Source organism: Periplaneta americana, chromosome 7 (genome assembly GCF_040183065.1).
Source record: "Periplaneta americana isolate PAMFEO1 chromosome 7, P.americana_PAMFEO1_priV1, whole genome shotgun sequence".
NCBI lineage: Eukaryota > Metazoa > Arthropoda > Insecta > Blattodea > Blattidae > Periplaneta > Periplaneta americana.
This window is the reverse complement of record NC_091123.1, coordinates 152,785,189-152,808,573: the sequence shown is the minus strand read 5'-3', so window position 1 is coordinate 152,808,573 and position 23,385 is coordinate 152,785,189. Positions and strand designations below refer to the sequence as shown.

General features: G+C 35.0%; 1 protein-coding gene across 3 annotated transcripts in view; it reads right to left on the bottom strand.

Annotated features, from left to right (window-relative positions):
* The window catches only part of HERC2 (E3 ubiquitin-protein ligase HERC2), a 159,788-nt gene that overhangs the window by 12,481 nt on the left and 123,922 nt on the right, over positions 1 to 23,385 (bottom strand). For all 3 annotated transcript variants that reach the window (XM_069831643.1, XM_069831645.1, XM_069831644.1), the window contains exons 62-73: positions 19,143 to 19,292; positions 18,062 to 18,310; positions 16,286 to 16,515; positions 15,984 to 16,139; positions 13,039 to 13,154; positions 11,522 to 11,733; positions 10,753 to 10,847; positions 9,258 to 9,364; positions 8,247 to 8,424; positions 6,241 to 6,390; positions 3,786 to 3,889; positions 2,856 to 2,962 (exon numbers count right to left, since the gene is read on the bottom strand). In XM_069831643.1, the coding sequence (XP_069687744.1) occupies positions 2,856 to 2,962; positions 3,786 to 3,889; positions 6,241 to 6,390; positions 8,247 to 8,424; positions 9,258 to 9,364; positions 10,753 to 10,847; positions 11,522 to 11,733; positions 13,039 to 13,154; positions 15,984 to 16,139; positions 16,286 to 16,515; positions 18,062 to 18,310; positions 19,143 to 19,292 (1,854 nt within the window). The remainder of the gene's footprint in view (positions 1 to 2,855; positions 2,963 to 3,785; positions 3,890 to 6,240; positions 6,391 to 8,246; positions 8,425 to 9,257; positions 9,365 to 10,752; positions 10,848 to 11,521; positions 11,734 to 13,038; positions 13,155 to 15,983; positions 16,140 to 16,285; positions 16,516 to 18,061; positions 18,311 to 19,142; positions 19,293 to 23,385) is intronic.

The following is a 23,385-nucleotide window of genomic DNA, read 5'->3' as shown; positions in this document are numbered from 1 at the left end:
AGTAAGGTTGAGCTTAGGAGAAATATTTGGATACATTGAAAACAAATTATCCTGTAAACAGAAGAAATGAAAGCAAATGATTCTTGAGGAGTGAATCTTCAAACAAGACAAGACATAATAACTTGAGTGTCTAAGATAGTATGTTAAGCAGCACTTTGGGGGAAGGGGAGCAAAACACATTCTGCCCCAACTTTTAAAGTCAGGGATGCCACACCCCAATAAAATTAACTGAGAGGCTCGTCCCTCCAAATAATTCGAAAAGAGACTCACATCAAAAAATAATTAATTGTCTGAAAGATGAACTAGAACATAGGCCAGAAATAGTTATTTTAAATCCATAGAGAGGGTCAGATGTCGCAATGAACATGTTAGTGACGCAACTCACAACGCCCTCTCCCTTTCTTACCTCCTGCATTTGAGACTGGTGAATTTCTACACATGATGCAACAGAGACTCCATTTCTTTGTCTATGATCCACATTTTTTTTCACAGTTCAGTTCAAATTTATCAACTACAGTAGAACTTGGTTATGACGACATCCAAGGGACCTTAAAAATTATGTTGTTATAAATGAGTGTCGTAGTAACCAAGATTCACATTATCAGTCTAGTGAGGTGGAAAATGGAAAATAACAGATATAATGATACTTATTTTAGATTTATGTATTCACTTTTAAGCATACCATGAACATAATAAAATACATGTACAATTATAAATACAGAATTCTGTATTAAAACATTTTGTTCATTACTCACCAAACTTCTTTACTTAGGAGTAAAATAATCAGACATTTTACTCTGTTGTCTCCTGCTTGCCCAATACACACTTTCTAAATTACGTACTATGTTCATTATTTCAATTGCAATTTCACTGCTCCCTCCCCTAGCTTCATAGAACATGTTCACAATTCTAATGGCTTCTAAAGTGTCACTTACTTCTTTTGGTGGCCATTCTGCGTTAAAATGCGTGCACTTAGTGAAAACTTCTGTCGAAACTGACCGCATGCAGGTACCATTAATACCGCATGAATTCGGGCGGATTACAATGGGATGGGGAATCTGCCTGCATTCCAGAGGTCTATGACAGAATGGAACAGTAAAGAATTTGCCAGATTTCAACAAAATATTTCTTAAAATACTTTGGTTCTTAGAAAATTGTATTCCAAGCCGAAGTTGAAAATGACGTTATATGCGAAGTAGAGGCATATACGTTTGTCGTATTAAGCAAGGTAGAAAAGCATATGTCTTATGGGGAATTAGTTGGGACCACGGAATATTTGATGTTATAAGCGAGGTGTCGCACAAAACGAGGTCACTATAACCAAGTTCTACTGTATTACCATCAAACAATAATGGTCAAAAGTACCAATATTACCAAGCAGAAATAATAATACGAAATTAATAGTTCAATTAAAAATGTATTCGACTGTATTTTTGCCTAATATCGGTTAACAAATTATTATTTATGTTCAACATTTTTCCGTAGACAATTACATTTGTTACGCAACTTAAAAGTAACCATTACCAACATTCAGTTTCAGTTGTCGGTTTTTGTGGTGATCACCATCGTGGGTTAAGTGATCGCTTGTTAAGTGATCAGTGATTGCGATGTAACTATTAAAAATGGATAAACTCTTAATAAAGAAAAATTTCCAAAATAAAAATGCAATGAATGGGAACTGAATGATAAATTAGATTGTAGTAGTGGCAGTGAAACTACAGTAACAGCTCGTGTTCAACATTGTTGCACAAGTGAATAAAGCAGTAAAATGGAAAATATAGTGCACAGGGCCGTAGTTCTCAACTATTTGGGTTCAGCAATTTCCATGAGTATTATATGAAAAATCAGACGATGCTATTTTCTGTGAAATATCTAAAGAAAATTTTAAGAAAAAGCAATTTAAGTTTTCTTGGACTTTTATGCAGACTCCAGTCCATTTCGTGAACACCAAGGGTGCGAAAACTCTCTATTATTAAACATATTTTACGCTATATTCAAACATTTCATGTATTAACATTCCTACTCAGGATTGTTGTGCTACAAAAAGTAAGTGATGAAAGGAAAAAAGGCTGAAACTCATGGAAATTGCTTAACCTAAAATGGTTAACGTTATGCTGATGTCAGTAGTAATGTATGTTCACATTCGTAAAAATTCGTAAAGAATCGTGCGTTTTTTTAAAGCGCTTCATGTCTTTGTTGCAGCAAAATGAGGGTCGAAAAAAAAAGCAATTAGGTCAGCTGACTGCAAAATGGTGGACAATTAATATTGGCTTCTATTACTGGAGTAATAAATTTAACCTTAAAAGAACCGAACATGTTAAATAGTTTCGACTTCCATGATAATGACATGGAATTATTACTACTGGACGATTTTAACAATAATAAACGTTACAAAAGACCAAAATGCATACTGTCATGATGGATCGTGTAGCAAACTCGTAAAGTGGTATTTTGATTTGCTGCACAGTTGCTGCAATGCTTTACGTCTTGCTTAAAAAAACGCATGGTATACATGTTCCTTCAATGTCCTCAACAAAAAATTCTTTCCTGAGCCTTCTTGTACTTTGGCTTGAAAATTTATTCACCTTGAGCTGTTCTAAGTAAATAGGTATCGTTCACAGTGGCAAATTTCAAACGAGATTTTAACACTGGATTAGGCCTACAGTAAACTTTGTTCACTTTCACGTTATCTGTCTAGAGATACTTATTGAAATAACGTGAGATGAATGGCCGATTGGCTCTTTCATCAATGACATCAACAGAACATTAACCATTTAGCAGGCGACAAAGGTACGAAAACTCTTTAATACAATATACAGTAATCTAATATGGAACTAAGGCAGAATGGTACTTACCTGTTGCAATACAGATGATTTTTTTTCCTTGGAGAGCAGCAACTTTTCGTGGTCTTCTAACATGATCATCAGTGCCATGACCTAGTCGATGATAATCACCTTTTCCCCTATAAGTAAAAGATATGTTACTGAGGGCACCTGCATTCTATTGCATTAATAGATATGCTTGAATCAGGAATCCAAAATACAACTTGTAAAGTAGGCCTATTCCAGTACACGTCAATGAAATGTACTGTGGCAGAAAGGTAGAATTCAGTAGTAGAACCAGATGATGTGGTCAGTACCATACCACAGTCTAGTATATACAGTCGCAAAGCTCAATACATTAGTAAATATGCAAACATTAGGTAGTTGCTCACCACTAGGATCGCTAATATCGCCTCATTACAGGCAATGCAAAATAGTACCGTCATAGTCTATTGTTTCTAGCACCCTCATAACTCAAGCTTCGTGACTGTATATAGTAGATTGTGACCATACTCTGGCTGCCTTCTACCAGTACTTATTGTTACACAAGTCACATGAGCCGTTCTGAAGTTGACAGAATGAAAATATAGCTTCCTCCCTGCTGAATGCTCTTGTTCCATAGTTTGTTGCTCTATTGCCACAGTCAAAATGGCTGTGGAAAATGTACCATATAAAAGACAAAATAAACAATATATACAACATAAATGTACGATATATCAAACGATTTGTGTCTGCATGGATGATATGGGTTACAGATGGAGTGTGGGACAAGCACATGTGCACTTTTGTATTGATACGGACCCATTGTCCTACCTTCATATTTTGACGTGGGCGAGCAATTACAAGTACATTTTTTCGAAAGAGGGAGAGGGAGAGGGAGAGGGAGAGGGAGAACCTGTATGTAGTTCCGAAACGTTGGAAATGTCAAGTTCCAGCCTAATTCTGATTCACGGAGACACTTACCATGTGTAAACACTGCCAGAACGTGTAAGAGCAACTGAGAACTGTGAACCGCATTCAACTTTGATGACACCAAGTCCAGCCAATGATTCAATTTTCATTGGAATCTATGAAAGAGAAGAAGAAACGAACCTAATTACCGTAAATATAATATGAAATCTTTATAACCAAAATATATTAAAGAAATTTAAATACGTATTATTTTGTATGCAGCAGTGACCAAAGTGCTTTAACATTAAACATAGAAAGTTATTCCTGTTATTGGTCATAGAGCCTGGCATTAGCAACGGTAGGGATATCAATCCACATGCTTACCGCCTTTACCCCTAAGCAATACTCGTGGTATTTATTTCTGTTAGAAGCTGAGTCGCTCTCAAACTTATAATACAGCCAAAATGATTAGGTCAAATGAAAAAAAATCCATAACTCTATTGGGAATCGAACCCGCGACCTTCTATTTTATACCGCAGCACCTTACCCACTACAAAAGCGGTTCTTAACCTATGCTATACATACCACTGGTGGTATTTTTTTTAATAATGAGATTTTAAATGAAACCTAGTGGTAAATCAATTTACATTTAAATTTCAATGTATTAATGAACAGAGCAAATTGCACTACCTTATGCTGCATTTTTAAAGTTTATAATTAGCCTCTGTTTGTAGTATTCTTAATTAGTTATTAAACATATGACAATTAGTACTTGATACTGTCTTTTATCTAGTAAATATAGTACTTTTAACTTTATATTATGTAATTTGATAAATGTCTACATTGTTTTAATAATTCAATTTTTATTTTGTATATCTATGAAATGTATTGCAGTAAGATTGTAACATTTGACAATGTCTATAGTGAAGTTTTTCATTCAATGACAATAAAGATTATTATTATTATTATTATTATTATTATTATTATTATTATTATTATTATTATTATTATTATTATTATTATTATGCGAGCCATTCCTGGGAGGTACTTAAAGTTTGAAATAAAAATATAAATTTTCATAAAATACAAAAAATGTAGCTGTTTTCTGTATGTTTTATGGAATATTCCATTGAATAAATTCAAAGAGCAACTGTTTCTTTCTAAATAAAGCAATAAATTTTGATATTGGAGCACAGAAATGTTTATTCTGATCCTAGGAGCGACAGATGACATATTCCCATAATCAATTTGGTTAGAGGTACAGTACTGCAAATTCCCGAAGTTAAAAACAGAGGTATGCCATTGAAATAGTTGAGAACTGTTGCACTACACTATTGCTTGCTCCCTTCAATATAGACATAAAATGTATTTTGATTAAATTAAATATACAATGGAATATTACAACGAAAAGCTTCGAACTAAAATAACACTACAGTACTGATGAAGTGATGAGGATGTCAAAATTACAATCTTCTATATTCAAATCGCATTAAAAGAATTACTCTACATATGCCGTCATACATGGATTAGATGTTATAACTGTTCAAAATTCAAACTCCTTTTCGTGATACAACTGACACCTATCTCCCTTTGGATTTATGTAATCGTTTGCAATCAGAATGCTCTGACGCCATTCTATCTTTCTTTAACTTACCGTAAGAATTTCATTTCATCAAACCTTATTTTATTTTAATTTTAGGATCTAAGTATTCGACTATATGGAAACATAGGTACTGCTAAAACTTTAGAGTTCTTATTTCTTATCTGAAGTTAAATTTTATTGTCCCACATATGTACTTGAACCTTGGAAATACGTATATTACTTTGCTGAATGAACTGATTAATGATATTGGACAAGTACATTTTCTTCAAAATGTTTCCACCCCTAAAATTACTTTTCAAGAGCATAGCCTACTGTTAGCCTAATGGTAAATTCACCTCTGCATAGAGGGATCGTGAAGCAGACACAACAACAGAAATTGGTTTTCACAAATGGTGTTAACATCATGACCACCTCTTTAAGTGGTTGCAGTACAAGATCCGTCAAAATATCTGTTATTTCTCTCTATTCCCTCCCATAGATAAACTTTTCTTTCAGTCATATAGTTGCCATCATGTTGCTGCATCATTCTTCTGTAAATTTCTAGATTTCATAATCTTTAATCAAATTCACAACAGTTGTTCTACATGATGTTAACACAATTTTCCGAAGGACATTCGTGCTGCTATAAGTTACACAGTTTAAATAATAAAATTTCTCTACATTTGCTGCATTAGTTTGAATAAACTTCACTAATCTGTATCTAAAATAGATCAACTTTTTCTTTACTTAACATATTTACACAATATTACTTCAAACATTTACTTTATCTAGTTTGTTTTGGGTGAGTGGGATGGAAAAAACGTTTTGTCTGTTTCTTACTTCAAGAACAGATCTGTAACAGTGACTACTGAATATTCACTGAGCAGTCTATACTAAACTGAATACTTCAGTATACAAATAAATTACACGTGAAATGATCTTTACCTTGCAACCGTCAGAGCCTCCGCGACCCAATTTGCCATAATCACCGTCTCCCCAGGACCATACATTGTCATCATCTGTAATGCAGAGTGTTTGGGCATCTCCACTCCCACATGCAATATCCATCACTCGATAACCGAGCAGGGCTTCTACCTAGAAATATATATCACAACTCTGATTGTAGCATAAAAAGAGGTTATTTGTGACTTAACTGAGATCAAATTAAATATGAAAACAAAAACTTGGACTCTTAATTCTCGCATAGTGACCAATTTGTCTTAGAAGATTGTTATGAAACAAAATATTATCCCACACAAAATTAACCAAAAATTTCAGCAGTCCAAATGCTAAACTAAATAATGGCGGAGTCAAAACATGAAATGAGTTATATCTCGTTACATAGACATCCAGTATAATTGAAACTACTTAAGAATGCCTAAATGTTATTGTACCCAAAGACATATAAGAACCATAGAAATGGATGTAAATGAGGTAAATAGAGTGAAAATGATTGGAAAGTGTGAAATACATGAAATGAAGCCCGTATCAGCAGCTTGGCAGTGCTATGGGCCAATCTTATCACGAAGCATGGAAGACAGCACAACTGGAGTACTAAGTGATTCAAAGGCTGTTATGTCCTAGCACCCACCTACCAACCAAAATGCGTATCTGTGAGGTATACCAAAAACCTGCACTAACCAAACCTGTCACTGATACTAGAACTTACGAAAACTCGCTTTCAGCTGCGTAAATTTTGTCCTCAATTCCATAGAAAAATGTTATGTTTTATTTAACGATGCTCGCAACTGCAAAGGTTATATCAGCGTCGCCGGATGTGCCAGAATTTTGTCCCACAGGAGTTCTTTTACATGCCAGAAAATCTACTGACATGAGCCTGTCGCATTTAAGCACACTTAAATGCCATCGAACCCGCAACCTTGGGCATAGAAGGCAGCGCTATACCAACTCGCCAACCAGGTCGACAATTCCATAGATGAAACCATAAGCACTAGAACATAACACCCTTTCACCCATAAATAGATAGAAAGCGAGTTTTCGTAAGATCGAATATCAGTGATAGGTTAGGTTTGGTTAGTTCAGGTTTTTGGTAAGTCTTGCATATACGCATTTTCGTCTGTAGGTTGGTGCTAGCCTTTGAATCACGCAGTATTTCAGTTGTGCTGTCTGCCATCATTTGCCATAAGGATGGCCTGCACACTGAAAAACTGCATTTTATGTATTTAACATTTTCCAGTAATTTATAATCATATAATAAATGCTCGCATAAAAATGTGACATTCATATGCAGAAATAGCACAAACTTCGTAACTATTGATGTCTTGAAAACAGAACCACTGACACATGTGACTGTATTATTTATTACTAAAACGTTGAATGTTTCAGGCAAAAGAAACTGCTTTTCTAATTAGATGATCTGCAAAGAAGTTGCTAGTACGTATTAATTTAATGTTTACTATTTCAAGGGCATTTTCCTTGACAAATTATTCCACATCGATTAATTCACCATGCATACCATATATCGAAAATTGAATAATTACAAGTCGCACTAAACACCATGTAAATATTTGTCTATGATGTAAATCATGGATCATACTAATTAAAAAAATAGTTGTGTAAAAGAAAGAAAGAGAATATTAAATTTAAAAGTGACACGAAAGATGGATAGATCAAATTCAGAAGAACTTACAAGAATGGGGATACAAGTGGGATAAATAAACAGGAAAAAAGCTTGGGAAGACAGAGACGAATGGAGGCATATTTGGAATCGAACTTCCGAAAGGAGGACACGATAAGAGGAGGATGATAATGATGATGTGTGCTTGAATATTATGACAAATTTGAAAATATTGTGTACGCATGTACTGATACAACAATAAGAAACTTCAGTCAGAATAGGTAAGTCTAATAGGTCTTTGGAATAAAACTCTAAATTTCCTGAATTAGTTGAAAATTTACATGCGAACATGATCATTATTAATGGTACTTACCAATTTGGGCTTAAGTTGATCTTCACTGTCTCCATGTCCAAGCCGTCCATATCGACCTTTACCCCAAGTGTAGACCTCTCTGTTGCACGTGATAGCTGCTGAATGGGCGCCACCACATGCAATATCTATAATTTCTTTGCCTCTCAAGGCTTCAATTACTCTTGGCCGTTCGCACGAGCTGGAACGAATTGCACAATGCTACTGTAATAATTTAAAAATGAAAATAAAATTTTAAAATAAAAACTAGGGGACAAATGAACGACATGTTACGAGATCAGCGACATTATGTATTCCTCTAATCACAGACATTTTTTATTTGACAACTTTTCAGATGGAATGAGTTTTCCTGCATTTCTCATGACGATGTCCATACGAAAATCGGCAACACAAGCTTCCAACTTGGGTTAGGTTAGGTTAGGTAAGCTTTGCTCAAAATTGTTACAATGTAAAAATTCTTTTTTTTTTCTTCAGTATTGGCATTCATTTTAAAGTGTTCTATCTTATTATTTCATGTATTAAATAATCACTTTTAGGTTGCCTACACCAATTAATTCTTTCCAATTTTTCGGTATTTTCTAATATGTTTTAAGTCAACTTACGTCCTACATGAATTCTTCACATTCCAAACTACTTTCCTTCCACTTTTTTTCGTCAAAAACCTTCAGTGTCGCATGCTACCACTAACAAAATTCTACGAAATTAACATTCCAAACTTATCACATCAGATGATATGAAGGTTTCGACAAATCTTGATAAAATTTCATGTTTTAACTTTTCACTTTCAGCATTTAAGTTTTAGAAATTGAGATGTCTTTGAGTAGCATTATGTGTGCTCGAAGTTTGGTTAATGTTAACTTGAAGAATTACTGAGGGGATTACACACATTTTTGAGTTACCTTATTATAAGGGTTTCTTTCTCGGAAACCAGTTAAGCTGTATGCATAAAGGCGTGAAACAACAATACTAGTTTACTGCACTCTGTTTTATCAATACAAAACAAACGAAACTTACCTCCTATTACCATGACCCAGTTTTCCATCATCTCCTTCTCCCCATGAATACACTTCTCCTTCTGCTGAGAGAGCCAAGCAATGCTTTCCTCCTGAGTTAACAGCAACCTGATCGAATTAAGAGAGGATCATGTAAATGTGAGATATGATCTAAGTCTCCATTTATAAGTAATTGGAAATACCTTTAACCCGCATTGCTCATGTTGTTACATTGATTCTAACAATTTTTATTTTCCTGTTAATCTATTACTGTTGCAGATGTATTGTTGCGATTATCGTACCCAATTAGTATGCATAATTTGTGTATTCCAAGTAAGACTTTTGTCCATATAAATTCCTAGATTTGTAACTCTTTCACTATAGGGAATTTTAAAGCCGTCAAGTATATTACAGGGATACTGTGTTCATATCTACACTGCTCAACAAACGATTATGTCCCATAAGGATTGCTTGTGTCTTTTTAGGATTTACTTTTGAATCATAGTTTCGCATCCATGTCAGTAGTGAGTCAAGTTCATCATTAATTTTTGTTAACTGCGTCGTTTAATATTTTCTTATTTGTATGCAAATATATTTGCACATCGTCAGTAAAGAAATGGTAATTGCAATGGTTCATATAGACATGTATGTCATTTATATAAGTCGTAAATAACAGAGGCCCTAGCACTGAACCCTGTGGGACACCTTTGCATTCTTTCCAAGCAGAAACTGAACTGTTGAGTGCGGCACAGTTTACTGCACAAATTAATAGACCAGCAATTAAATAAATTAAAAAATAAATCTTTTTGTGTCCAGAAATAAATGTGGTTGAATATCATAAGATCTTACTAATGCATCACCTCTAGTAGTTGTCTCTAAAGATTACTTGAATTACAATTTTAAGTATTTATTTCTCATAGAGCTTTATCAGCCTAGATCAGATATACATTCCTTTAACATTATAAATAAAGATAAATTAGATTACACAAGATGCAGATTGAGCGTGAGCTCAAATGCTTGCTTTTTTAATGGCATCAATGTATTTAATAATCTACCATTGGAGGCGAAAAAGGTACCAATAAATAGGTTTAAGTCCTGCATACATAGATTGTTGTTCAATAGACCTTTCTATTCAGTGAATGAATTCATGGAGTGTGATGTAAATATTGTATTTCAGAAATGTAACCCTTTCTTTATATTTTAATTTTTCTCTTTTTATTTTAATTATTTCTTTTGTCCTTATATAAATGTGTTAACATACATCATACTCTATTTATTTCTCAGTGTTTGTTTATTTGCATATATATGTTTATTTGCTTATAATTATTTGTCTGTCTATATTTATTTGTGCTAAGTTTGTTTGTGCATGTGTGAGTTTGTATATTATCTAACCTGACAATGTCATATCCAGGTCTTGTACACTGGTTTCTGACAAATAAATATTATTATTATTATTATTATTATTATTATTATTATTATTAAACGGTGACAATAACAGACCTGTCATGGAAAATTACCTTCTTAATGAACACGTGCTGAATTGATTCCAACAAGGTGGGCACCATGACTGAATCTGTTCCTCCAATACCAAGCCTCCCTCCAGCTCCATAACCTATATAGATTTTACAACAAAGTCGAAATTTAAATAAAACAACAAAAGAAAACTACATTTTATATGTAGAAAATTGGTACCGTAAAACGGGGTGACTTGATACACTTGGGGGACTTGATACGTTTTGTAAGTTGATGTTTCGGAACCGAAACATCAACCTACAAAACGTATAAAGTCCCTCAGCATATCTAGTCACCCCATTTTATATGCTGGGGGACTTGATATGTTTTGTAGGTTGATGTTTCATTTGAAACATCAACCTACAAAACGTATCAAGTCCTCCCCTCAGTGTATCAAGTCACCCCTCATTTTTACGGTATTGAAATCACTTAAAGATATAATATTTTAATTTTGATTCATCAATATGAAAACATTTATAGGCAAGAGAAAATATCACACCGAACTGTTAATATGAATTCATTTTCTGTTTTAGCATCGAAATTATATAAGTATTAACTTTATTAACAGGTCTTAAGTAGCTATCAGATTTGACCAATATTTATCAAGATTTTTAAACACATAAGGAATAAATACATCACAAATACTGACTTGTAAGGACATCAGTGCAATATTATTCGGCAATTCTACAGAAGAACTAGTCCAAAGGAGGCATCATTTTTTTTCTTTAACAATTGCGTACTACGAATAGTAAAGAGTACTGATCGTTTACTCACCTGTAGCATATACTTTACCATCAGCAGTAACTGCCATCAGTGTCTGCTCTCCTCCAAGAAGCTGCACTGGCCTCAAAGAAGAGAGAGCTTCACATGGAGTAGGCAGCTTCACTTTGGCACCTTCCACACCGCCCAGCTGTCCCCTGTGATTATGACCCCAGCCATAGATTGTGCCACTGCCACTCCAGGAGAGCGTCCAGTCTTCAGGACGCCTACATAATAAATAAAGAAAATTGTATAAATCAGTATAAATGGCGAATGCGAAAACCAATACATTTGGAACATGTATAACTATCCAGTGAAAATTATACTCTATTTTCCTCCAACTACACTGAATTATGTCGGGCATGATGGTTGTTATTGCGTCGGTGATCTTCTCTTTCAAGAAATGTAGGCCAATGACGTTTTCACATATCACCCTATGAAGAAATTCATACAATGTAAGAGTAATGGAACGGAGAAAAATTCTCTCCGGGCCCGGCATCGGACAGAATCGTCTCAGATTAAGCTCCAACTCTTGGGTTCCCTCTAGTGGCCGCCCTCTGCACTACGTCATAGATGTCTATGAACGTAGGACCGAAGTCCACACATGTGCTGAGGTGCACTCGTTATGAGTGACTAGTTGGCCGGGATCCGACGGAATAAGCACCGTCTTAAATCATGAAGTGATTTACGTATATCATATATATTATTTTAATGTACCGAAATACATATGATATTTCCATGCAGATATTCTGCGTCATCATACGATGTAAGAGTATTCTTACATCGTATGATCTGCATGGAAATATCATATGTACTTCGGAACATTAAAATAATATATAGAAGAAATTCATGATGTAAATGCATCAATATGTCTCAAAACTGATTTAGAATAAGGGAAAATGTCAATCTAAATTGCATTTTGAATTTGTGCACGTCTTTGTACCTTCCAGAAGTTCCTTCACTCTACCGTGTCACAGGCCTGTCAAAGCAAGACCTTTGTGGATGGGCAATGACCAGTAAATGTTGCCTTGAGTGCTATCATAACTGCAGAATTTTTTGTGTGTGATAAATCTACAACATGATATTACTGAAGGCCCACACCTGTGGCGTAACGGTCAGATGTCTGGCCATGAAACCAGGTGGCCTGGGTTCGAATCTCAGTTGGAGCAAGTTACCTGGTTGAGGTTTTTTCCAGGGTTTTCCCTCAACCTAATACGAGCAAATGCTGGGTAACTTTCGGTGCTGGACCCCGGACTCATTTCACCGGCATTATCACCTTCATTTCATTCAGACGCTAAATAACCTAGATGTTGATACAGCATCGTAAAATAACCCAATAAAATAAAAAAATTTCAAAAAAATATTACTGAAGCTCATTTATATGTGCATTAAATATTAGAGAATGTAATAATTGTCTGTGAAGTGTATTGTCAAAGCTAATTCTTTTCTTTCATCAGGATGAAATAATTATTAAAATAATGTGTTTAGATTGAGGTTGGTGAAGAGGAACAGGTTGATATAATGCAACTAACCTGTGCAGCCACAGAAGCAGTTGTTCATCATGTGCTTGCTTGAACATTTCATTATTTTCATGCTCCCACAAAATGGTATCACATTCTGGAATCATCTCTGTTATTTTTTTCCGCACCTGAAACAATATTACAATAAAATAATGGTGTAATAAATTCATGCAAGTAATCCAAATATACCACTCAAAAAGAGTTAGACGATCACATTGAAGATCATGAAGATGTAAGAACTAAAGAAAATATAGATAATTATAAAGAAATGAAGAAGACACTTAATAGTGAAAAAGAAAAAGAGTAGATCAGTAAGAAAAATATAGACTGGTCCCCTGTTCTCAGTAATGTATATTTCATAATATTTCACTAAAATTATACACAGAGTATAGGGATTTCAAGTGACTTTAACTTTCAAAAACTTTTTTGTTCCAAGATCATGTCTGTAATAAGGACATCGGAGTACATGAATATAAAATATGAATGTGATGTTTCCAATGTTTAGATTACAGCATAAAAAGACAAATGGACACGCAAACAATAGGAAGCAACATATACTTACTTACTGGCTTTTAAGGAACCCGGAGGTTCATTGCCGCCCTCACATAAGCCTGCCATTGGTCCCTATCCTGAGCAAGATTAATCCATTCTCTATCATCATATCCCACCTTCCTCAAATCCATTTTAATATTATCTTCCCATCTACGTCTAGGCCTCCCCAAAGGTCTTTTTCCCCTCCAGCCTCCCAACTAACACTCTATATGCATTTCTGGATTCGCCCATACGTGCTACATGCCCTGCCCATCTCAAACGTCTGGATTTAATGTTCCTAATTATGTCAGGTGAAGAATACAATGCGTGCAGTTCTGTGTTGTGTAACTTTTTCCATTCTCCTGTAACTTCATCCCTCTTAGCCCCAAATATTTTCCTAAGCACCTTATTCTCAAACACCCTTAATCTCTGTTCCTCTCTCAAAGTGAGAGTCCAAGTTTCACAACCATAAAGAACAACCGGTAATATAACTGTTTTATAAATTCTAACTTTCAGATTTTTCGACAGCAGACTGGATGATAAAAGTTTCTCAACCGAATAATAACAGGCATTTCCCATATTTATTCTGTGTTTAATTTCCTCCCGAGTATCATTTATATTTGTTACTGTTGCTCCCAGATATTTGAACTTCTCCATCTCTTCAAAAGATAAATCTCCAACTTTTATATTTCCATTTCGTACAATATTCTCGTCACGAGACATAATCATATACTTTGTCTTTTCGGGATTTACTTCCAAACCTATCTCTTTACTTGCTTCCTGTAAAATTCCCGTGTTTTCCCTAATCGTTTGTGGATTTTCTCCTAACATATTCACGTCATCCGCATAGACAAGCAGCTGATGTAACCCGTTCAATTCCAAACCCTGTCTGTTATCCTGGACTTTCCTAATGGCATACTCTAGAGCAAAGTTAAAAAGTAAAGGAAGCAACATATAGAAACACTAAAAGAAAATACGGAAATCGAGTTGAGGGAAATTAAATAATAAAGAAGGAATATAAAGTACATATTACTCGACCCCATAACCAGGGACATGAGTCTAGATGAAGAAGATATAGTACCAATATGTCTACATAGGGCTGATTTATACTGTTTATTCACAGCACAACTTAGAAACTAAACGAACAATATCTCAATCTTTTTAGCACAGAACTATCAGCTGCTGATCCCAGAATAGAGCCTCACTTTAGCTGGAATGGTACGTTTTGATTGTAATTAAAACAATGCAAGACAGAAAGTTGATCTGCTAGCTTCCTACGTATCACATGAAAATGAGACTTGTACAGCCATGAACAGGAAATTGAGCTCTTTTTTATTACATTATTCTCATCTTTATATTTTATGTACATTTCCGAGTGTAAATAGTGTATTCCATGTCCTTAGCTCACCATACAAGCTGGCAACACTGGTGAGTGGGGAGCAAATAGGATCATGCCTTCATATGCCATTAAATACTGCACTCAGAATAGTGCACATCTAAGACAACAGAATGATCTACAGTAATTCTCCCTGAAGATACGCGTAATAATTGCACCAATGTATCTTCCACTGGAAGTGGGAAGGTACGAGGGCTATTCATAAAGTAACTTCCGTTTTCATATAGCGTGCGTAACAACAGAGACAGTGGTGCTGCTCTTGCGATGGAGTGTACCTTGAAGAAGTACGCATCGAGCAGCGGTAGAGTCAAGGCCGTGTCTTTGTTCCTCTCTGAGCCACAAGCTGTCAAAATGTGTGCTGCAATCGCAAGTCCTGCCAGGTGTGAGGTACTGTCTGTAATAAGATTTCTTGTGGCCAAAAACTGTAAAGCTAGTGAAATTCATCGCTAACTTTGTGAAGTTTATGGGCCAGACGTAATGAGTGAAGGTGGTGTAAGACAATGGTGCTGTATGTTCAAAAATGGGTGAACCAATGTCCATGATGAAGAGAGAAGTGGTCGACTGAGTATCGTGAATGCAGATCTGATTCGTTTGGTTGACGAAAGGGTTAGAGTAAACCGCAAGTTCATCATGAAGACGTGGCTTGGCTCGAAGCGCTTTGATGATGACGAAGAGTTGAAAATCAGCGTCATAGGTTGGCTTCAGTCGCAGGCAGCCGAATTCTACAACTGCGGAATTTCAAAGCTCGTCAAACGCTACGACAATTGTCTCAATGTGACTGGAAACTATATGGAAAAATAAACTAGAGTGTATACTTTCAAACGTATTGTAACCAAATTCTGTAACATCATTCACAGGTTTGTAAAAAATAAACAGAAGTTACTTTATGAATAGCCCTCGTACATCTCTGATACTTATTAAAATGACCGTGATAAATTCTGGCCTCAACATCAAAATGTAAGATAACATGATTTACTATATTCTCTTAATATAAAATTATCTTGCAAATAGAAACATAATCAATACAAACCTCTATGCAGAAGCTGTGTGGTAATGTTGTGCGGTTCACTAGTGCTGCAGCGACTCGTGCTGCCATGCAGTATCGTCTGAACCACGACCACTTGTGGTTCTCAGCACAGCACGGCAGAGAATCCAGGCCAAGGTCACAGGCTAAAGCAACAAGCACCTGAGGGAGGGAAATATACCTGAGTATTAACAACGACAACAACAATAAAATAATAATAATAATAATAATAATAATAATAATAATAATAATAATAACTTGATGATTCTTCATAAAGTGATGAATTTACAATATGTTGTAATGCTTACCTTAAAGAACGAACTATGCATAAGATGTTTACCACTGCGAACGGCAGGGTCCTCATATTCGTACTGTCGAAGCAGTGCCTGAGGTAAGCCCTTCACAAGAGTTGGCAGAGCTGAATCAGTATTTAGACCTTGCTCCATTTTCAACAAGGCTGGAATGTTTAGTAATTTTCCAAGTCTCGATACCATCAATTTCCGTAACTTCTGCAGGGCCCACATTCGCTGTGAGGCAGCTAGAATGCAAAAATAATGAACACTTGCGATTTAAAAACACTCATACCGTTCTTATGATGAGAAAGCGTACCGTTATATTCGAATTTTAACTTGAAATTCTGTAAGAAATTGAAGCATATATATTTGAGAAGACAGAGTACTGTATATTTTATGAATAATTTGAAGGAAAAAAATCTAAAATATGGCTTTATCTGGGGAGAAAGTAAAGCAGGGATTTCTACATTATTAATATTGTGAGTAAATTTTCCAGATGGGTTTTGTATCATTGACTACAGTCCCTATTTTCAGGTATAGCTATGCAGATGCTTGGCCAAACAGTCATGGCCTGTTGCCAATCTAAATGCAGCTACAGACGATTTGCGTGGTAAATCGGGAATCAACTGTGGATTATGATGCAGAGAGTCCCAATTTTTTTTCCCCTTGAGATTGTGTTATCAAATTTTGTTTGTTGAAGTCTAAGTTTGTAGATTTAATAAATCTTTTCACAGAGTAATACGTAGATTTAGTAAAAGATCTGTAAGCAGTGCTGCCCTTCTTTGCTAAAGGATCCACATTCTCGTTTCCCAGGATTCCACAATGGAATGGTATCCATTGGAATACAATTCTTTTATTGAGTGTTATTAATTGAAAGAGCATTTTAGTTAAATGTAATTTCAGTTTAAGTAATTGATTAACTAGCGGACTTACTCATGTTAAGTATGTAAGTTTGTGCGGCTTACAGCTGTTTCGGTACTTCATCATACCATCCTCAGAGCCTACTAGATCTTGGCGTCATCTCGAACTTCTCTGCCTGTTATGTGGGTGCGTTTGATTGTTGAAAGGTGTTGAAAAGTGGAGTCAAATAGTGTGTGTGTACTGAAATTGATCTGTGTGTTGAGAATTTGATCGGGGTGTGTTTTAGTGTGTTTGTATATTTCGTATTGTTCTAGTGTGTTGAGTTTTTGGTTCTTGGGTTGTATGTGTAGGATTTCCATGTCCGCATTTATGTTATTGTATTAACATTGCTAACCATACATACAATAACATAAATGCGGACATGGAAATCCTACACATACAACCCAAGAACCAAAACTCAACACACTAGAACAATACGAAATATACAAACACACTAAAACACACCCTGATCAAATTCTCAACACACAGATCAATTTCAGTACACACACACTATTTGACTCCACTTTTCAACATCTTTCAACAATCAAATGCACCCACATAACAGGCAGAGAAATTCGAGATGATGCCGAGATCTAGTAGGCTCTGAGGATTGTGTGATGAAGCACCGAAACAGCTGTAAGCCGCACAAACTTACATAATTAACACGAGTAAGTCTGCTAGTTAATCAATTACTTATATTCAAGTGTTAAAAGTAGTGTACGCAAGATTCAAAATGGATAATTTCAGTTATACGTTTTTCTCACTTATGAGTTTTTTTTCTTCAGGCTGCCATAAAATGTATAAAATGAAGTTTCACTGTATTTGCAAGAAAACATCTAGCCTTACTAACATAAACGTAATGCGTTTACCACTATTTATCTTGATACTTACCAAGAGAACTGAGTTGAGCACAGGAAGCTAATGCTGCTGCTAGACGAGTGATGAGATTTCTATCTGAGCTCAACACTAATCTGGCATCAAGCAGACACATCACCAACTCTACAGACGGCTGAGACAGAATAGCTCGATCTGAGCCTAGTTCATGTGGTCCAGCATATGTTACAATGGGATACACTGTGAACCTCCAGCCCCAACCATTTACAGAGCCATCACTTGTGAACTTCCAACGTAACTCGTCTCCTATAAAAAATTACAATTATACTTATTATTTTGGTGCGATGTAAATGGTGTGCCAAGCAGTAGTGTCTGGTGCACAATCTAAATTTTGCAACTGTTTCATTTCGTGGTAAGGTGTGAAAGACTATACATGTGTCTCTATGTTTATCCATTGTTTATTCTGGTTCCAGTATTCGAATTCTTCCAGGTGTTCTTTCTTTAATCTTTTTATTTCTCGTATAATATCGTGTAAAAGTGCTCCAGCAGTTGTATATTATGCAACAATACCAACTCTGTAATGAATGCCGAACATCTACTCTAGTCTCAATAAGGAAAATGATCTGATACTCAAGAACCTGCCATTGGGAACTAAGTACTAACTTAATACAACATGAAACTGGCGTTCATTATGTTGTGACTATGTCGACTATAGATAAATGTCTTGCTTTGATATTTAATATCAACTCGTTTCTTATCATATACGAAGCAAGAGAGAAAAGTGTAAGTATTCATGTAATAAATTGGACGAGAGTTTACTACCTAAAACATTAAATTTCAGATTAATATTGAAACAGGTGATCCAACTAATAAATATACACATTGACTGTAATTAATTAAATTCTTAATTATTTAATTCTTTAGTTTTATATAATCTTAAATTGGAAATTTTGTTACTGACTACCAAAATTCCAAAATCATATGTAAGTGGCAATTTCTATTAAAGATTATCCTACAACAGAACTTAAGTCTGGTGGTTATTGTGAGTGAGGAAATGGAGATTACTGAAGACAGGTCTAGGAAAATAGGAGATTATTTTGGCAATGTAATAAGTCAATATATTTTATAGGATTTTTACCTGTAATACGAATTTCTGTTGACCAATCACTCCATTCTCTTCCAGAACGAATGGACACTGTCCGACCTGTGCCATCCATTATTGTGAGGGGATCATGTCGCCTTTCTGTTGAACACTGACGATCAAATTCCACCCTCAGACCTTTAGCTCCTACAAAAGGAAATTATGTATACAGTATATTACAAACCTGTGTTATAAAGATAACGGAATTGTAAATTGTTTTTTGCATTTGGAAAAACAAATGAATACAATAAAAACTAATACAATAAAGGTATTGTCTGACATTGAACAGAAACCAATCTTTAAAAGTAAAATTCATCTAAAACTTCTACATATGAGGGTAGTTCTTGCTTAATATATACTAGCTGAAAGCACCCGGCGTTGCCCGGGTTTTCCTTTCTGCTTCTATTTTTAATTAAACTGGTTATTAAATTTTCGGAAATCTCGGAAACCTAACTATACACAACCAAAACGAATTGTCTTTAGTAAGCTTTCCTCGCCCATAAAGATGATTCTTTACTTAACGTCACTTACATGAATTAATGAACTCCTTAGCCAATGCCTGCCAGGGTTAACTCAATTTAAAACAGTTGTAAATCAGGCACCGAAAAGAAAACATTTCATCATGTGCCTGATGTTAAACTGTTGTTTTAAATTTATTTATTTGTTTTTATTTATTTATTTATTTATTTTATTTATTTATTCTGGTGTAGTTAAGGCCATTAGGCCTTCTCTTCCGCACCGCCAGAAATACAACTAAAGTAATAGAAAAATCAAACTATAAACAAAGTAAAACCCAACGAAAATATAATTCCTTCTCCTCTTTCTGATCAGTTTCAGCATTGAATCAATATATACATATATAATTTAATTTATATTGGAAGATTTTTTTACCTCTTGAACACTGTACACCCACTTATATCATATCCAGTTTTTTTTTTAATATAACTTGAAACTATATCTCATAAATTCAGAACATATTATATTAATCCTAATTTTACACACAGAATACAGATACAATATAAACTCGCAATAAGTCATTTTTTAACATAAAGACTAATATTCTGAGAAACGTATAGGCCTACCGGTATTTTAGAAATTAAGAGATTTTTATTTCCACAATGCTTAACATACTAAATTTGCAACGTGAACAACAATATTTTGAGAATTAATACAATGTTATTTTCAGTAGGCTTATGTACACTCACACACCACATTAGCAACATGACAAAAGTATCATTGAATTACTTATTGATATATGTAAAATCTTTTCTTTTTTTTTTCACTTCTTTGTATAAAATATAGTTGAGGATGTGAAAAACACTCAGTTTTTAAGTTAATGTCTGCAACTTTGAGCAACTTCCTTGAGCTTCATTTTAATATGGCCATTACAAATGCTTGTGGCATTGAAATTGCAGTTGAATGAGTGTCCTAGCAATATGTGGAATAAAAACATCTCCTTTTATTTTTGCAGTTAATATTGCCAATTCTATTACATTTCGTATGAGTTTTTCACACCAATTCTTATTCGTGCATAATTTTGGTGGGTCAATATTTCACAATAGTACTATTGGTTATTCAATATTAAGTAAATTATGTGGTAGCAATCCTTGTAGTTTCAAAGAATTCTAGAATTCAGTTGCATAAAACAGTTTGCTCACTATCTACAAAACTGTATCGAGGAATTCATAATACAGTCCTGGACTGCGTAAAGATACTTATTGTATGAATTATCTAGTTTTAGCCTTCATGATCTGTAAAAACAATGTAATTTAATTTCGTGTTAAAATTTCCATGGCCTCGTGAAAGTCGATGTTGAATATAACAGACAATAATACAAAACAATTGACTGTAGAAGATTTTGCGTTTTAATATTATACATGAAGATTTGATCTATTTATTTTTATTTTTTATAATTTTAATGAATTTAACTTCCATTTGCACAATTTTAATGTAGCCTATGTTCTTCTCCTGGTTATGAAGATTAAATGTGCAAACTTTGGCACATATCGATCAAAGCACATATCGGTCAAAGCATGTAGATTTATATAGAGAACATTCACACACACATACATACATACCCACATTCAATTTTATATATTAAGATATATATATATATATATATACAGAGTGAATCTTAACTTGTGGGACCCACGTCACCAGGGAGGAGGACATAATAAAAGAATGAAAAAATGTTATATGAACATGTCTCCATTTGTACTGCATTTTCAAGTTATCGGTACAGTTCTGTTTCAATAGTGATAGAGAGGTTTAACATTATAGGAAATGCTCAAAATGACCCCATGTAGCTTGAATGCAAGCATGCAGTCGTTATCGTGTAGAATCCCGCACTCTTTCAAATAAAAATCTAATGGATTAAGTCTGGGGAACGTGCAGGCCGTCGAGTGGTTCTGCACGTCCTATCCATTTGTTAGGAAATAGTTAATTCAACACAATTCTGGATTTTTATTTGTGGGGCCATCTGAAAGAACTTGTGTACTCAGAGCCCATTTCCATTGTTGAAATACTTCATCAGCATATACAAGATGGCTGCTAACAAATTCGACGAACATTTGAAAGAGTGCGGAATTCTACAAGACGACTGCATGCTTGCATTCAAGTCACAGGGACATTTTGAGCATTTCCTGTAATGTTATGCCTCTCTATCATTACTGCAACAGAACTGTACCAATAACTCAGAAACGTGGTACAAATGGACACATGTTCATATGGCATTTTTTTCATTTATTTTGGTGTATCTTTCCCCCTGGAGACGTGAGTCCTGTGTTAGGTACTTAGAGATAATATGTATTTTATAGGACTTGTATCCTAAATTGAGATGATTCATCCTGCCTGTAGTTTTCCTAAGGTGCTAAGAGAAATGTTGAGATGAGTCCTAAAAGATATGGGTCATGGACTTACATCTACCTCCTCATACAAGTTTCGGCATTTTTCCACATTAAAGCCTTTGAAATAGGAGCCTTGGCTTTTGATTGTTATCTTCCGTACTTGGGGTGACTACTGAAGGGTCACTTGCACAGTGCAGGGGCTCAGATTCCTTCTCTTGTGAGGACTGCAACAGCCTCATTTTATGTGCAGGCTTTTAACATCTTCAGTGTTACTGATCTGTTGTGCTTCCCTTCCCCACTCTCTCACGTGACAGCTATTAGGTTACGTCCATTTTCGGCTTTCTCCTTCAAAATTCTCTAAAGTTCTTTCAGTGGAATGGCGAAATTCAAAGTGAGACAAATGGCTAACAGGCTTGGAGCTCACATATTCAGATTTTCTCAGCCCCAAATTTCATTGCAAGGGCGCATTTTAGCGTAGCTTTTAAATGTTTGTCCTCCCATTTCCTATTGACATTAATTGACTGAGATTGTACCTGAATACTGAGGATATGACTAAAAGGTTCTCCCAGAACATCACTAAGCAGGTTTCGGCCCCAGGAAGAACGAATTAAGAACGAGACACTATACCTTTATAAAACACATGCAGAAGATAGTAAAACCTAACTTAAGAATTAGTTTTGTAGGCTAGAGATTCAATCAATCTTCTTAATGTATCCAGCTGTTTGCTGACAACATAAAGTCCATTATAGTCCACTACAGTCTATTCAGTTGTTTTTCACGAGAAATGAGGGGTATTTTGATCAGTGTTCATTATAGATGCCTGTTGCTAGTAGCCAGAGGTGGGGTGTAGTCAATATATACTGCAGGGCTGTGTCTTCTGCAACTGATACTGATGATTTTAATTTACTTCTTTTGTGGTTTATGGATGGACAGTATAGAAGAATGTGTTCCAGATCTTATCATGATTATTACACCACAGACAAGTAGGGAAGTTTTTGTACAGACTGTAAAATTTTTCCTTTGTCAGAAGAGAGCCTGTTGATCCATAGGTTTGTAAAATGAGACTTTACTGAAGCAAAAACAATGGATAGAGATATCACTTGAAGAGGTCTTGGTTGCAAATATGTTGCTTGTTTTGCAATATTATCGACTTTCTCGTTTCCAGGTATACCACAATGACTAGGTATCCATCGAAATGTTATTTCCTTTTGGAGTTCTTTTAGTTTCTGAATTGGATTAATTCTATGTGCATATAGGTTTGGTACATATTAAATTATATTAAATATAGCCCCCTTGGAGTCGGTAAGTATGCAAATAGATTTTTCAGAAATTTGAGTAACACACTGAAGAGCAGCATCAATAGCTAGCAATTCAGTGTCAAGACCGGAGGAGGA